This window comes from Zosterops lateralis (genome assembly GCF_965231275.1).
Source record: "Zosterops lateralis genome assembly, chromosome: 23".
Taxonomy (NCBI): Eukaryota; Metazoa; Chordata; class Aves; order Passeriformes; family Zosteropidae; genus Zosterops; species Zosterops lateralis.
This window is the reverse complement of record NC_139783.1, coordinates 1,939,948-1,956,034: the sequence shown is the minus strand read 5'-3', so window position 1 is coordinate 1,956,034 and position 16,087 is coordinate 1,939,948. Positions and strand designations below refer to the sequence as shown.

Sequence of the window (16,087 nt, the reverse complement as noted above, 5' to 3'; positions counted from 1 at the left end):
AGTGTTCTCCTTGTATGGTGAGGATGCTGCATTTTTCAGGAGTGCTCCCAACATGGCATTTAAATGCAGCACATTTCCAAGTAGATTATACAGGGAGCACAGCGAGGCAGGGGCTGCAAAAATAGGGAAATCCTACGTTTATCTACATCTCTGGATAGCCTGGATGAAAAATTGCACATAGATATTAATCTCTCATTTCAGGTTTGGAAAAATAACACAATTTTCTCTCAGATCTTACTAAACCAGGCAGTGATAGAAATCAGCACAGGGCCCCTTGCAGGCAGCACCAGAATCACTTTTCCAGCCTCCTCAGGGTTGCTCTGAGGTTGCCATCAGAGCCTGCAGATCCAGAGCTGCCCCTGGGCAGTGCCTGAGCTGGGAGGGCTCTGCAGGGCACAGCTGAGCCCCCAGGGCTGGGCTGGGCTCTGGCAGCACTGGCAGGGCCCAGCCCTGGGCACAGGGAAGCAGCTGCAGGCAGGGACAGCTCCAGGCAGCAGAGCCCTGGGCAGGCAGTGGGGGGAAAGTGCCACCAAGCTGTGGGGGGATATTGAAAGTCCTCTCCAAACCAAACTGTCCTATGATTAATTTTTTTACAGATCCCCATGCCAAGACACCACAAATGTCCAACAGCAGCTCCATCAGCCACTTCCTCCTGCTGGCATTGGCAGACACGAGGCAGCTGCAGCTCCTGCACTTCTGCCTCTTCCTGGGCATCTCCCTGGCTGCCCTCCTGGCCAACGGCCTCATCATCACTGCCACAGCCTGCGGCCACCACCTGCACAGCCCCATGTTCTTCTTCCTGCTCCACCTGGCCCTCAGTGACCTGGGCTCCATCTGCACCACTGTCCCCAAAGCCATGCACAATTCCCTCTGGGGCACCAGGAACATCTCCTATGCAGGATGTGCTGCTCAGCTCTTTTTCTCTCTCTTCTTTATCATATCAGAGTTTTATCTCCTGACAATCATGTGCTACGACCGCTACGTGTCCATCTGCAAACCCCTGCACTACGGGACCCTCCTGGGCAGCAGAGCTTGTGCCCACATGGCAGCAGCTGCCTGGGCCAGTGCCTTTCTCAATGCTCTCATGAACACAGCCAATACATTTTCCCTGCCCTTGTGCCATGGCAATACCCTGGGCCAATTCTTCTGTGAAATCCCACACATCCTGAAGCTTTCCTGCTCCAACTCCTACTTTAGAGAACTTGGGCTTCTTGCAGTTTGTGCCTTTTTAGCACTTGGGTGTTTTGTGTTCATTGTTTTCTCCTATGTGCAGATCTTCAGGGTTGTGCTGAGGATTCCCTCTGAGCAGGGACGGCACAAAGCCTTTTCCACCTGCCTCCCTCACCTGGCTGTGGTGTCTCTGTTCCTCAGCACTGCCATGTTTGCCTATCTGAAGCCCCCCTCCATTTCCTCCCCATCCCTGGATGTGGCCCTTTCAGTTCTGTACTCGGTGGTGTCTCCAGCCCTGAACCCCCTCATCTACAGCCTGAGGAACCAGGAGCTCAAGGCTGCAGTGTGGAGAGTGATGACTGGATGTTATCAGAAACACTAAACTCCGGGCCCATTTCTGCAAATCACTTATAATAAAACTCAAATATGATACTTCTTGTTGGTTTGGTTGTGGGGTTTTTTTCCAGTACTTTATATTTTTAATCTTATCCACAAAGAAATGTCGTTGTTTGTACCATTTCTCATTTTGTTTCTCTCCACTTCCCCTGTGGCCAAAAACCGTGTCAATGAGGGACTGCACTCTTGGTGGCTTTAACGAAATTCAAGGATCTCCCAGCCAAGTTTTCTGCAGAGATGCCCCTTTTGTTCCCTTCTGTGCAGCTGCAGCAGCAATGTCTGTGTGCAGAGCTGGGGGCAGATCAGGGCTGGCACAGCAGCTGTGCCCAGGAGCAGCAGCCCTTGGTGCTGCCAGTGCTGCTGCCGTGGCCCTGCCCCACTGCCCTCCTGGCCCTGGTGTTGCTGTAGGGCCTGAGGGCTCTCGGGGCCGGGCACAGGGCTGGGGGTGGCAGTGCCGGGGCTGCAGCAGGGACAGGCCATGGGCACTGCTGGGGCAGCGCTGATGCCTCAGGGCAGGGCCTGGGGGCCCCAGGCTCCTTGCCCAGGCTCTCTCCAGAAGACGCCCAGGCCAATGCTCAGCACAGAAAAGCCCCGGGAGCAGCCCCAGGCTGGCCCTGGGCAGGCTGGGGGCAAACAGCAGGGCTGGGGCTCTGCAAGGGCCCTGGGGGAGACGGGAAGGAGCAGCAGAGCAGGGGCTGATCCATCCCCACTGCGCTGGACACCCCAGGGCAGCATCCCAGAGCGTCCTCATGCACCTGCCAACAACATCCCCCCTGGGCAGCCCTGGCCTCTCCCCCAGCTCACACAGGGGCCACATCCTTGCAGGCACAGACACGGCAGCACTGCCTCAGGAGCCCCTGTTTGCACTGCCCAGAGCAGGCCTCAGCACCCCCATGCTGTTGGTGTGGGGAGATGAACCTGAGGGAGCACAAATGCCATCAGCCCCTGGGGCCAGGAAGGGCTGGGCCACAGCAGGGAAACCACTCAGCTTTGTCGTGGCCTCTCAAGTCACACAGAGAGTTTGTTCCCATCAGCTCCGAGTTTCCTGTGCCTCTGCAGACGTTGTTGCTCAGAGCCAGGGCTGCCTGGCAGCCACCCCCAAACTGCCCTGAACATTTCCTTTGCTTCACCGTGGCTTTCTTTACCCTTTCTGCTACAAATTTCTTCCTCTTGCCCACCCCTGTTCCCTCCCCTGCAAACAGCCCATCCCTGGTTGCCCTTTCCTCTCTGGCCCCACTCTCCATTGCAGTTCCTGAGTTGGCACCATGGGAACGTCCCTTGGGGAGCAGGATCATCCTCCAAGGGCTTCAGGAATTGTCTGCAGGCTCCTGCAGTGCCTGGGGCTGCTCCCTTGCCAGAGGCACCCCAGGCCAGGGGGGCACATCTGGGCTGCTGTGTCTGGCTGTGGGGCTCCTGTTGTGGGCCATGAGGAGGAGCTGCAGAGGCTCTGCAGGACTGACAGGATGGGCTTTGGGGCTCTCAGGAGAAGCTGAGGGACCTGGGCTGCTGCACCTCCTGAAGAGGAGGCCCAGGCCTCATCCTGACACTGCTGCAAGGCTGCTTTCAGAGAATCACACAATCAGCACGGCTGGAAATTACCTTGGACATCATCAAGTCCAAGCTGTGCCCTGACACTGCCTTGTCTCCCCTGAGCCTCCTCTTGTCCAGGAGAAACAAGCCCAGCTCCCTCAGCTGCTCCTCCCAGGACTTGTGTTCCAGAGCCCTCCCCAGCCTTGTTCCCTTCTCTGGACACGCTCCAGCCCCTCCATGTTGTTCCCAAATTGGGGGGCCCAGAACTGGACACAGCACTCGAGGTGCTGCCTCAAGCAGTGCCCAGCACAGGGGAAGAATCTCTGCCCTGCTCCTGCTGGCCACACTGTTCCTGATCCATAGGAGTGCCAGGGCTTGGATGAGGGACATGGTGGGCAGGGCCTGGGGACAAAGTCGAATTTCTGTCAGCCATGAAGGGTGTCTTGGGTTTTCTAACAAAACAAACAAATAAGCAAACAACAGTTTATTCTGTTCCATCTTTTGGAACCTGTCTGGGGAGGTGTTTTTTCTTTATCTGTTTTATCTGCAGGAAGGAGGGTGCAAGTGCCTTTCTGATAACAAGCCAGCTGTTAAAACCGGGTGGGGCATTGATTCTTATCTCTGTTCACCCTCCCATTCCCTCCATGGGGATCTCTTCTGTTAATGGGCCATTACAGCTCAGCAGTGACATTTGAAAAATATTTGGGGGATATTTTTGAATTGTTTTGGTAGCAGTGTGGGGATATTTGAGAATATTTTGGGAATGTTCTTGGTGGTATTTTGGGGACATTTTGAGAAGATTCTGGAAATATTTTAGGAACAATTCAGAGACAAATTAGAAATGTTCTGTGAATATTTTGGGGGGAATTAGGATGTTTGGGGGATAATTTGATGAAGTTGTTGGCATATTTCTGGGACATTTCAGGAATGTTTTGGGAATATCCCAGAAATATTTCGAGAACATTTTGGAGATATTCCAGTGATATTTTGGGGATATTTTGGAGATGCTTTGAGAAGATTCTGGGAATAATATGAGAATATTTCAGGAATATTTCATAAGCAATCCACTCACATTATTGGGACTTTTTGGGGAAGATTATGAGGACATTTTAGAAACACTCCATGAACACTTGTGGGAATTTTTTTGGAACATTTCAAGGGATTTTAGAAACACTACATGCACCTATTTGGGACTATGTTTTGGGAATGTTGCAGGGGATTTTAAGAACATGCCATGCACATTTAAGGAATATTCTGGAGATATCTTGAGGGATTATGGAAATATTCCCCACACATTTTTTGGAAATTTTTTGGAATATTTCCGGAACATTTTAGGCACCCTTCCTGCAGAATTTTGAGAATTTTTTGGGAACATTTCCAGGGAATTTTGTCTCACCTGTCTCCAAATTACCCCAAAATATCCACAAAATTACACAAAAATTACCCCAAATTATCCCCAAAATCTCAGCAAAATTACCTCAGAATTAGACCAATATTAGCTCAAAATAGTCCAAAATATTGCCAAAATTAGCCCAAAATATTCCTCAAACTTACTCAAAAATATTTCCAAAATAACCCCCAAATATCCCCTAAGTTACCCAGGGGAGTCTGGGAGAAGGGAGAAAGGGAGAGGAAGGAAAAAAAATGGGTCGAGAAGTTGCCCAGGGAGATTTTGGGGGGTTCAGAAAGTTCCCAAATGGGTCGGGAATGGCCCAGGGGGGTCCTGGAGCATCCCCAAATGGGTCTGGAGTCTCTAGGGGCCCTCAAATGGGTCTGTGACGGGGTCCCAAGGGGTTCCAGGGAGTTTTTGGGAGTCCCCAAATGGGTCTGGGGTCTCTGAGGGCCCCCAAATGAGTCAGAGGGTGTCCTAAGGGGGTCTCTAAGGAGTTTCAGGGGGTCCCAAAGGGCTCCCCAAATGGGTGTGGGGCAGTCCCAGGTGCCCCCAATGGGTCTGGGGGGTCAGAGGCGTCCCAAATGTGTCTGGGGGATCCAAGGGGAGTCTTGGAGGTCCCCAAGTGTCCCCAAAAGGGTCTGGGGTCCCAAGGAGGTTCTATAAGGGGTCTGGGGGTGTCACAAAGGGGGCCTAGAAGAGTTTGGGGGGGGAGTCCCAAGAGGGTTTTGGGGGGATCCCAGGGCAGTTTTGGGGCTCCCCAAATAGGTCAGGGGGTCCCCAAGTGTCCCCAAAAGAGTCTGGGCTCTCCCAAAGGGATTTCAGGGGCTCCCAGGTGTGTCCCAGGTGTCCCCAAAAGGCTCTGGGGTCTCCCCGCCTTCACCTTGGGTCACCTGGGCAGGGGTTGGGCAGGATCTTTCAATCACTTGCTACACTTGGGACTTGGCCCCTGCTTGACAAAAAGGCTGATGGAGCTCACAGGCTCCTTCCGGAGAGCAGCTGGCCCTGCAGGATTCCTCTGGGCAGGAGAGTTCCTGCAATCACAGGCTTGCTTTTGATAAATATCATGGCCTGGGCATGGAGTTGGCTTTTTCCCTGCAGTGAATTTAATATTCTGTGAGTTTTCCAAAACTCTCTGTCAGAGATGGCTCACTGAAATGATTTCTCTGCTCCCAAGACATGCAAATTACTTTCTTTTGACATTCTTTATCCTTTTCCCTCTCTTTTTTATTCAAGACTTTGGTTTTCACTGTTGAGGTGCAGGCTATCCCAAAATATGCCAGGACTTTGGAGGAGTGGTTTTATGGAGATGATGGCTCTGGGCTGGGAGCCACACTTCCCAGCTCTGGCCTGAACTTTAGTACCTGCTCTACAGAAATCAACGTTTTCCCAAACAGACACCTTGGGTTTGGAGTTCCCCAACTTGAGGCCATCAAATGCTGCTCTTCAGAGCCTGCACATCTTCCCCCTAAAATCAGATGGAGATAAATGGGTCAAATCTTTCCAAGAATCTCTTTCAACACAGCACCTCAAAATAGAAAATCTTACCTTCCCTAAGAGAATCTATTTCCAACTAATACCTCTTTCCCACAATGAAAATAATCTGATGATCTATAAAAAGCAGTTTTTTGTCCAAAGTATTGCCCTTTAAATTTTATCAGCACTACCACTGATAAGAAAAAGATAAGATAAGAGATAAGAAAAAGTTCAAAAGGAATGACTGTAAATTTGTTGAGTCATCATGGAGTCAAAAGAACTGGAACCAGATTTGGGGTGAACGAATGGGGCATTAAACTTCCAAATAAATTTTTGCTGAAAAACAGACTTTCACCTTAAAATACAATTATTAAAAAAAACCAAACCCAAAACAACAACAACAACAACAACAACAACAACAAAAACTAAAGGAAGGGAAAATTGACAAAATTAAGACCTGCAAAACTATCAATGACTCTGCTGACTGAGCTCTCCATTTGATCTATCCTTTAAGTTATTTTCCCAAAGGATCAGCACAGAGCCTGCCAGCAGCAGTAACCTCCTGTGACACACAAAATTATGTTGCAATCAGCAATTCTTTCAAGGGCTGCAGCCCAAGCACGTCCGTGGTTTCAAAGGAAACAGTGCAATTCAACTACCTACAGGTACTAAACAGAGGTGTGGGGTTTTAATTGTGGGACACCGTGATGGCAGGAATAAGACCTTTCTTACATGAAAGGAGATGGAAAAGGATACTGTTTAAAAAATGCTGATGAGGACTTTGAGAGATCAAGCTCTAAGTGACTGTGGTGTTTGACACCTTGATCAGAGCTATATCCCCTTCAGATAATCTGGAAAATCTTTGAGGCTGATTATGGGCTGTGATAAATTCATCTGAAATACACTGTTCCGACATTTAATACTGATAAAATACTGATAAAAGTCATGTAATGAAAACAGTATTGAAAAAGAAAACTGCAAAATCATCAGAGACAAGCATATGCCTCAGCAGAAAACTGAGAAAGTTCTCAAAGTTAAAAAACCTTTACTGACATGGGAAGAAACAAAAACCAACTTAATTCAATTTTACGCTCTTGAATGGTTCAAATTCAAAATTCAGAGTATGGGTTGGAAAATCAACCAAGAAAGTCTGCTCTGGTCAAACTCCTGGAGTTCAACAAGCACCTAGAGACTTTCAGCAATCCATCCACAGGTTTTGAAAACCAATCCACAGGGACAAGTCTGTTCCAGTGGCTTTGCAGCCTCTGCTGGGAAATCCATGGCCAGCCCCAAGGCCCTACAAGACCCAGTTATCAACCATCTAAAATTCACACCCTCAACTTGAAGCTGCTAATTTCTCCAGAAACTGAGTTCATTTCTCTTCAGTGCATGCACAGATCGTCATGGCAATGAAGCATTAAAGAGAAGAATATCTCCCAAGGACAATCAGACAAGTCAAAGCCACTGCAGAACTCCAAAGTGAGGAAGTGCAGGCTGGTGCCCTGAGCCAGGCTGGCTGCTGCAGGGCTCTGGGACACAATCACAGAACAACTTGGGGCAGGAGGGGCCTCAGGAGGTGCCCCAGCCCAACCTCCAGAGCACGGCAGGGGCAGCTGAGGGATCAGACCAGGCTGCTCAGGGCTTTATCCAGCAGGGCCCTGAGCAACCCCAGGCTTGGAGAGGGCACCACCTCTGTGGGGAGCTGCTGCAGTGCTGAGCTTTCCTTGTGCTCAGCTTCAGGAGCAGCCTGGACTGCTCTGATTTCTATTTATGCCACTTCAGTTACGGCCCCCAAGCCTCCATCTTAAATCTATGGTTCTAAAGAATTCATCTCTTATATGTAAACCACAAAGTTTACATTTGCATTTTAAAATACAGTACTCGACACAGAGTACAAACCTGTACACTGAAGCAGCATATGCCCTCAGTACAGAATAATTTCCTCTTCATACTGCTCCTGGGTGTTGTGGCTGAGCTGACAGACTGCACTGCTGCCAGACTTCCACTCTAGTTGCTCCTCAGGCCACCTCTTTTCTCAAGAAACAGCTGGATGCAAATGCCAAGAGATGAGTCACATTCAAAGTGCTGCAAAGACAAGTGAAGTCATTTAGTAACTTTCAGGTTAAAGAAACAAGAGTCCAGTCCTGTGAAATCTGCCAACCCCTGCTCATGTGCCCAGGAATTCTGAGCTTGTCTCCCCCTGCCCTGCTGGCCCAGCCCCATCCCGCTGCCGCCGTTTCTTCGGCGCTGCCTTGAGGCTTTTTGCTGCTCTGTGACCCCACACTGCCCTGCCCTGCTGGGACATCCCTGCCATTCCAGCTGCCACTGCACAGCTTCTGATCGCATCCACCAGCCCGGGATTTTTTCCATTCTTCCAGCTTGGTGCTCTCAGGGTCCCGAGAGATTGGACTGCCCCGGGCTTTGTGAAACAATACCTCCCAAGGTTCCTGGTTGTGTTTGCTATTAATGCTGTAGTTGTTGTTGTTTGTTTGCCTTGTTATATATACTAGTAAAGAACTGTTCTTCTGAACCTCATCCCTCTGCCTGAAAGCCCCTTTCCTTTTCTAAATTCTAATAATTTGGAGGGAGGGGGTTTGAATTCTCCATTTCTAGGGAGGCCCTGCCCCTCCCCAGCAGATCCCTGTCTTTCAAACAAAGACAGCCTTTCATGTGTCCTCAGTACTCCTAGCATGCATCCTTGTAATTCCTTCAATCTGCTCATTTAGCACAGTCCTGGTGTTCTGTTAGGCCAGGAGACCTGTTAGAAATAACTGTGTAGTTCTTGGCTTTCACACTTATATCTTGGCTTTTGCAAATTATTTTGACACAGTGCAGTTTTTAATCTCTTTTAAACTGCTTTTGATATAGTCTAATTTGTCACCCTTTAGCAGTTAATACCCTAATCCCTGTGGAGATTGCATATTTCAGTGTGATAAATGTATTACAGTTTATGGTATTGCAAAATATTGAAATAGAGTATATTATAAAACTATAAATATATAGTATAAAGACAATATTCATAAACAAATATAAATACAAATATAAACAACAATAGAAATATACAATTTAATAGATTATTTAAATACTAAAAAATTAAAATCTGCTAACTATCTTTGCAGAAGTGACTATGGTTGGGAAATAATGACTGATGCCTGTATTTCTGTAACTGACTGACAATAGTGAAATGGCTAATGTTGATTGAAAGAAAAACATTGGCTAAAATGTCTGGATGATAAGATAACATTGGAAAAAAAAAAAAAAACAAGGCAAATAACACAGGAAGGGCCATGAGGAATCCACCACCGACCCTTTGGCCATCAATAACTGACAAACCACAGACCAGGTGGCCTTGAGAGGTAATAAAACACAAAAGTCTCAAAATCACATCTGCATTATGACACATATTTAAGGAAGATGAAGTCAGGCGTTGAACTAAGCTAAAGAATTGCCAGAAAATGTGCACACAAAGGAATGTTTAATGGTGTATAGTCTTCATGAATATGCATTTGACCAATAGTCTTGGGTTGCAATGCAAGATGGAACCAAAAGTTTATATTCCATTCACATCTGTTAAAACCAGGTGGGGCAATGTTCTTTATCTCTTTCATGGCCCATCCCTCATAACTACAGGGATTATCTTCTGTTAATGGCCCAGCTGTTAAAACCAGGTGGGGCAGTGTTCTTTATCTCTTCCACACCCCATCCTCCCTCCAGGGGCTTATCTTCTGTTAATGGGCTGCATTGATGTTCACTGCATGACTGATAAAAGTAAACCATCCCATTGGGAGATGTTCCACCCACAGGGAGGAGCCAAGCATTCCTACCTGGATATAATCTGACATTCACCACCCCAGAAGCAGCCTGTTTCCACTGGATTCCCAGAGGAGCACCAGACCCATCTGCACCACCACTGGACTTTCCGAGGAAAACTACACCCTTCTATAACATCACTGCTTCAAGAAAAGCACATCTGTCACTCCAGGAGGACTGCAGCCACCAACACCCTGACTAACTGGGTGTCAGGTTGTATTCTGACTCTGTTAGGGTTTTCTTCTTTTAGTTTTCGACAGCATTTTTAGTTTAACATTTTACTTTAGGCTGCGACGAAGAGGAAGATGGCCCAGGATATCCAGGCAGGTGAGGAGGAAGTCAGTGCCCCTTTCCCCCTCTCTCCTGTTCCATCTCCCAGCCCAGCACGGCCCCCGGCTGCAGGACAACCCTGCTGCCAACACTGTCCTGCTGGGGATGGACTGAGGGGATCTCCTTCCCCTTCCCTCTGGCACAGAGGAAAATCCCATCCTCTCCTTGTCCATCCTCCCCCAGACAAGGAGCTGAGGATGGAGACCAGGGAAGACAAATCCCCTCGAGAGAACCTTATGGAAGAAGCTGTTTTGGGCAGCTCCACGGCAGAGGAATCCAAAAGGAAGGAAAAGCCCCAGAGATCCCTTAGGAGGAGGGGCTCCAAACCCATCCCAGGGGGCTCTGAGGAGGAAAGACCAACCCCACACCAGGAAGGTGGACAGAGCTTCAGCCTGGGCTCTGAACTGGTCCATGAGCAGCGTCATGATGGGGAGAAGCCCCACAAGTGCTTGGAGTGTGGGAAGAGCTTCAACTGGAGGTCCCAACTGATCAGCCACCAGAGGATCCACACTGATGAGAGGCCCTTCCGCTGCCCCGACTGCAGGAAGGGCTTCAACCGCAAATCCACCCTCGTCACCCACCGGCGCATCCACACTGGGGAGAGGCCCTACGAGTGTGGGGAATGTGGGATGAGCTTCAGTGACAGATCCAGCCTGATCTGCCACCAGAGGATCCACACCAGGGAACAGCCCTACAAGTGTGAGCAATGTGGGAAGAGCTTCAGCCAACGCTCCAATCTGATCCGCCACCAGAACACCCACGCTGAGGAAAGGCCATACAAGTGTGGGGAATGTGGGAAGGGCTTCAACCAGAGGGGCCAGCTGATCATCCACCAAATGAGCCACACTGGGGAGAGGCCCTACAAGTGTTCTGAGTGTGGGAAGAGGTTTAACACCAGCTCCAATCTCCTCCTGCACGAGCGGATTCACACAGAGGAGAGGCCCTTCCGCTGCCCCGACTGCGGGAAGGGCTTCAAACAAAACTCCAACCTCGTCACCCACCGGCGCATCCACACTGGGGAGAGGCCCCACGAGTGTCCCCAGTGTGGGAAGAGCTTCACCCACAGCTCTAACTTGACCCAACACCAAAGGAGGCACCGGTAAAGGAACGGCCCTGTGAATGCCCCAACTGTGGGAAGAGCATAATTTGAGTCTCCAACCTCATCCCTCATCAGAAGACCCAGATTTTGCAGAACCCTGGTGACCCACAATCACTGTGATCCATGCTGGGAGGAAATCTGTCCCTTTCCCTGCCCCTGGCAATGAAATTAGGTGGAATTGAAGAATGTGAGGGTCTGGCCATGGCCCTGTCATTGTATTCGATCCCATCTCAGGTCATGGCTAAAGGCAAGAAAGGGACTCTCTCTCTCCCTCATGGAGAAGCATGAACTTTCCAGGCAGAAGGAAATGCATGGCTGGGAAGAACCAATTGGTGTTGTTTTATTTTTACTTGTATATAGTTTGCCATACCTCTTCTATTATCCCTGTTGTTTCTGTTCCTATTTGTTGCTTATATTGTTGCAGTTGCCAATAAATTGTTCTTATCCCAGCCTGGGCTCTTTGCCTTTTGTACTTTCAGTGGGAGGCTGAAGGGCAGCGAGGGGCGGCACCATTTTAGCGGGAGCAGGAAATTGAGGAATCCCATTCCTCAAGCCCGGCCCGGGGAAACTGAGCATCACAGCTGGTGCCAGCCCTGGCTGCCCTGGCAACAGCCTTGGGAGCGGGTCCCTGGCTGGGGGCTGTGGGAACCTCTTCCCTCTGGGGCCCAGGGACAGGACTGCAGGCAACGGCTGGAGCTGCTGCCCCTCCCTGCTCCAAGTGCCTCCTTCCAGCCGGGCTCTGGGGCTGCTGAGGCTGCTCTGGGCTCTGCCAGGGCTCTGCTGGGGCTCAGCTCTCGGCCACGCTGGGCCTGCTGCCCATCACATTGCTCCAGGCACCTGAATCACACCGGGAAAGAAGGGAAACTTGCAAGCAAGTTGAGATTCAATATTTTTTATTCAAAAAATCCTAAGTAGCCAACAGAAAGCTGTTCTCAAGTGCTGCATCTCCTCTGCACCCACGTGTCCTGTCTCCTCTGGGCCAGCTCTTGTTCTCCAGTTGCTCCTTGCAGGCCACAAGGAGCCAGCAAACACCCTGTGTAGGCACCATGTGCAGGTTTTCAATGCTAAGTTCAATTTATCTTTAACTTGAACTAGTTGATTTGTAGTAGAATTAACCCTTCCTCAAAAATTAACACTTGCTTGCCCATTTTTAAAACACATAGCTTGAATTTGCTTTATCATGTACATGTTATGTTAACTTGAAAAATGTTCTGAAGAGAAAAACACATTTACTATTTTTATGTCTTCCAGTTTTCATTAAAAAATCTGGCTGGCTTTGTTTTGTTCTGGTACTGCAGGCTTCAGACCCATTCCTTGCAGTCTAATTGAAGTTGCATTTCATGGCACAGAAGACTACCACAGAGAACAAAGGGTAAACAATTGAAAATTAATCTTATTTGGATTATGACTTGTGGTCCTTATCAAAACCCTTTCCAAGGGCTGGATGAAGTACAGTGAGTTTCTCTGGATAATGCTGGAGCCCATCTCAGCAGACGCAGACATGGGACAGAATCCAGCATTTGGAGTGTGAATTTGGGGTCCTGGCCTTGCCCCAAACGAGAGACAGGATGTCCCCTGCAATGTCTGCGTGGAGCAGACAGAACAGATGGGGAAGTGTCTGCAGGGCCCCTGGGAGGGAATACTGGGGTTCCTGTCAGCAGGATCCTTTTGTAGCTTCAGCCTGGGCTGGGCAGCACTTCCATCTGCAGCTTCCATGTGCTGCTCCAGCAGCTGCTGCTGGGGACCCTGAGGGAAGAGGCCACGGGAGGGATGGAAATGCTGCAGGGACAGCACCAGCCAGGGCCAGGAATGAGCTTTGCCTTCCTGGCTGGTGCAATGAGGCTCCTTTGGTGCAAGAGGAGGCAAAGATAAAGTCAAGTTCAACAGTTCAAGGAAACATGTAGAAAATTGGAAGTCTCTCAAAATGCCACACACATTCATCTATTAGCTCTTCAGTGTCAGTCCTTGTGAAAAGCCTTCCCAGTTTTCCTTTCGATTCCAGGCCCCACAGCTGCACTTCAGAGTTCAACTACTAATTGGTTTTTTCCAGGTTTTTAAACAGAGTTTATTGGACATCTCTTGTCATTTTTTTCTGCTTTCCTGACCTTGAAAAAGAGATTCTGTGCTCCTGTGAGATGCATCTGGAGGGGTGTTTGGCAACCATGGAATCCTCTGGGAAAGCACTTGATTGACTTCAGGGCAGGGGTGGAGAGCTCAGCCTGAGGACAGAATTGTTCCAGATGCCTCTGTCCACGTCCAGCTCCTCACAGCTGAGTCCCTGAACACACAGGGAGGTTTATAGGGATTTATTTTGCCCTCCTGCTCACTTGGAGGTGATTTTGGGATCCTTTAGAGGAACATCTGACCAGCCCCTGTCCCCATTCCATTTTATTCTGCACACACCTCACTTCTCTGATCATCCCGGCACGGTGCTGGTCCCTGTTTCAGCCTGGAGCACAGCAGATGTTTATGGGACAGGAGCCCTCCGGGGGTGTCAGGGACCTGCAGCTTGCAAGGTGCTCTGCTCTCCCTCAGCTCCTCTCTGAGAGATGCCAACCCCAGCCGGGCACCTCAGGGCACAAGTGGCACTGCCTGTTCATGGGCACTCACTTGATCTCTGCCTGCAAAGGGGCACAGGTTTTAATCCCTGTTCATTTCATAATATACAAGCACATTTTTATTAGCGGGGTCATTTGAGTACTTTTAAGAAATAGGAAATTTTCCCACATAGAACAAGAATTTCCTGGAAATATACATATGGCAGGAGAAGAAATAGTGATCTTGCCTTCTATTTGTTTCACCAAGATTCTGTTTATTATTTCCCCTCCCTCTTCCTTTAGGTGTTTCCAGCTCTCCTGTTTAAATGGCCATGTTTAAGGACATCTCTTCACTACACCAGCTGGATCTATGTCCTTGCAGCTGCTCCCAGATTTCCACATCCAGATGCTCTGTGGTCCTTCAAGTGCCTCTCAATTGCCTGGTCTCATGCTTTGAGCTATAGAGAGTTCCCCAATTTTTCTTTAGTTCAAATAAATATCACATTAGTCAACATCTTAATTGTGTCTATATCTATGACAGAATTACCTCTTCTTATATCTTTGTCTAAAACTGTTCCTGTATGGAAATCCCCTGGGGATGGTGGACATGTCAGATGCTGCTGGGACATCACAGAGAGCTGAGGGAAGAGCTCTGATGGTTATTAAACTGTATCATGTTCACTTCTGTTTGCTGGCAAGAAACCTTTCTGTGCCTCGGAGTCCCAGCAGTCCCTGGGCCCCAAAGGACACAAACCTGATGAGTTGTGGTTCCCATTCCGGTGGCTCTTGGATCTTAGCTGTGCACAGAAGAGCTCTTCATCCACTTTTTCTCTTTTCCTCCCTCTAGACACGGAGGGAGCTCCTTACTTCAGTGTGTGACTGGTGTGTGCAAAGAGCAAATCTGGGCAGAATTGGGCAGGGAGGGTTTGGGGGGACCTTGGGACCTGTGCTGGGCACAGACTGTGTTTTCCATTGGTCAGAGACTGTCTGCTATGGAAAGTGAACTTAATATCCATCAGAGGAATGACTTTTGCATTTGATGGAGCTGTGCCTTCCCTTGGGTTTGTTGGCTGACAATGAATGAACATCCCTCTGTGTCTCGGGCAGCTCCTTCTCCAAGGAAAGCAGCTGGGAGTTGGAGCCAAGGAGCTGAAAGGTGCAGGCCCAGCCTGGGCTGGAGGGAGCTCAGATTTGCACAAGGCTGCTCTGAGTCCCAGGGCTGGGATGGGGGAAATGGTGGGGTGGGGGTAGGGACAGAGTCTAATTGATTGTCAGACATAAAGGGTCTTGATTTTCATATCTATTCAAACTGAACATTAGAAGGTACTTGGATTCAATGTCAATTGGAGATTGCATATATCAAGATATTAATAAGGAAAAAAAAAGCCTAAACAGGACCTAAAAATTGTTTTTCGCTGTCTTTATAAATATAATACATTCACTTTGAATTCAGTTCTGAAATCTGTCTAATTAACAAAAATTTGAAAATTTAAATCTAATTATTCCCAGAGGTTTGGCCTGTTAAGGTGTTCTGAATGTTGATGAGCCCTGGGGCACTGAATTCCTGAACTGAAGAGCTGAAGGCTGGACAAGCCTCTGGAGAAGTCAAATCCTCCAGCAGCCCCCAAGTGTCTGAGGATGTCACAGCCCCCACTGAGGCCATCCCTGCCCACAGACCGTGGGGGAATGGGCACACAAGGAGAGCATCCCTGGGGCTGGGCAGGCAGAACTCAGAGGCACCAGCGGGTCCAGGTGGGAAATGGAGTGTGCAATGTGGCTGTGACAGCCCTGCCTGGGCTGTGCCAAGCAGGACAGACAAGCCCTGACCCCCATCTCCCAGAAAACTCTCTGAATTAGACATTTAATGGGAATTACAATTGTTTGTGTCCTCTGAGTTAGAAACACTGGAGAAATACCAACAAGAGATTCTCAGAAGCTTAAAAAAAACAAAACGGCTTTTACTGGCAACTTTAGAAACTCAGAGAAATTTTAGCAAAGGTCTAATATGACTTTCAATCAACAAAAAACACTTCTCAAAGCATTTACTTGGCCCATTCAACTTTGCAAACCCTAAGCCTGTTCAATTTTAAGTTACTCAAAATTAGCAAGAGCAGGGAATTAAAAGATGAAGACAAATGAAGAGGGAAAGACCTATAAGATACAGGGAAGCACACACAGAGCCACCAACTCCTGGATTCCAGTGATGCTCAGATAGAAATTCCAAGAGGATGTGGGGTCAAGATGTGTGTTGGCCCTGTGGTCAGCCTTAAATACCCCTTGTTCTTCCTGGGCCCTTCCCCCAGGTGGGACTTGGGGCCATCTGGTCACTCAGGAGCTGGGCTGGGGGCT

At 48.9% G+C, this 16,087-nt stretch overlaps 1 protein-coding gene across 1 annotated transcript; it reads left to right on the top strand.

The window, feature by feature from the left end:
* Window positions 1-619: 619 nt before the first annotated feature.
* LOC310918463 (olfactory receptor 14J1-like) lies at window positions 620-1,552 on the top strand (the record flags this gene model as incomplete). Its single annotated transcript, XM_083877323.1, has 1 exon — window positions 620-1,552. The coding sequence occupies one exon, from the start codon at window positions 620-622 to the stop codon at window positions 1,550-1,552; it is 933 nt and encodes a 310-aa protein (XP_083733449.1).
* Between the last annotated feature and the right edge of the window lie 14,535 nt (window positions 1,553-16,087).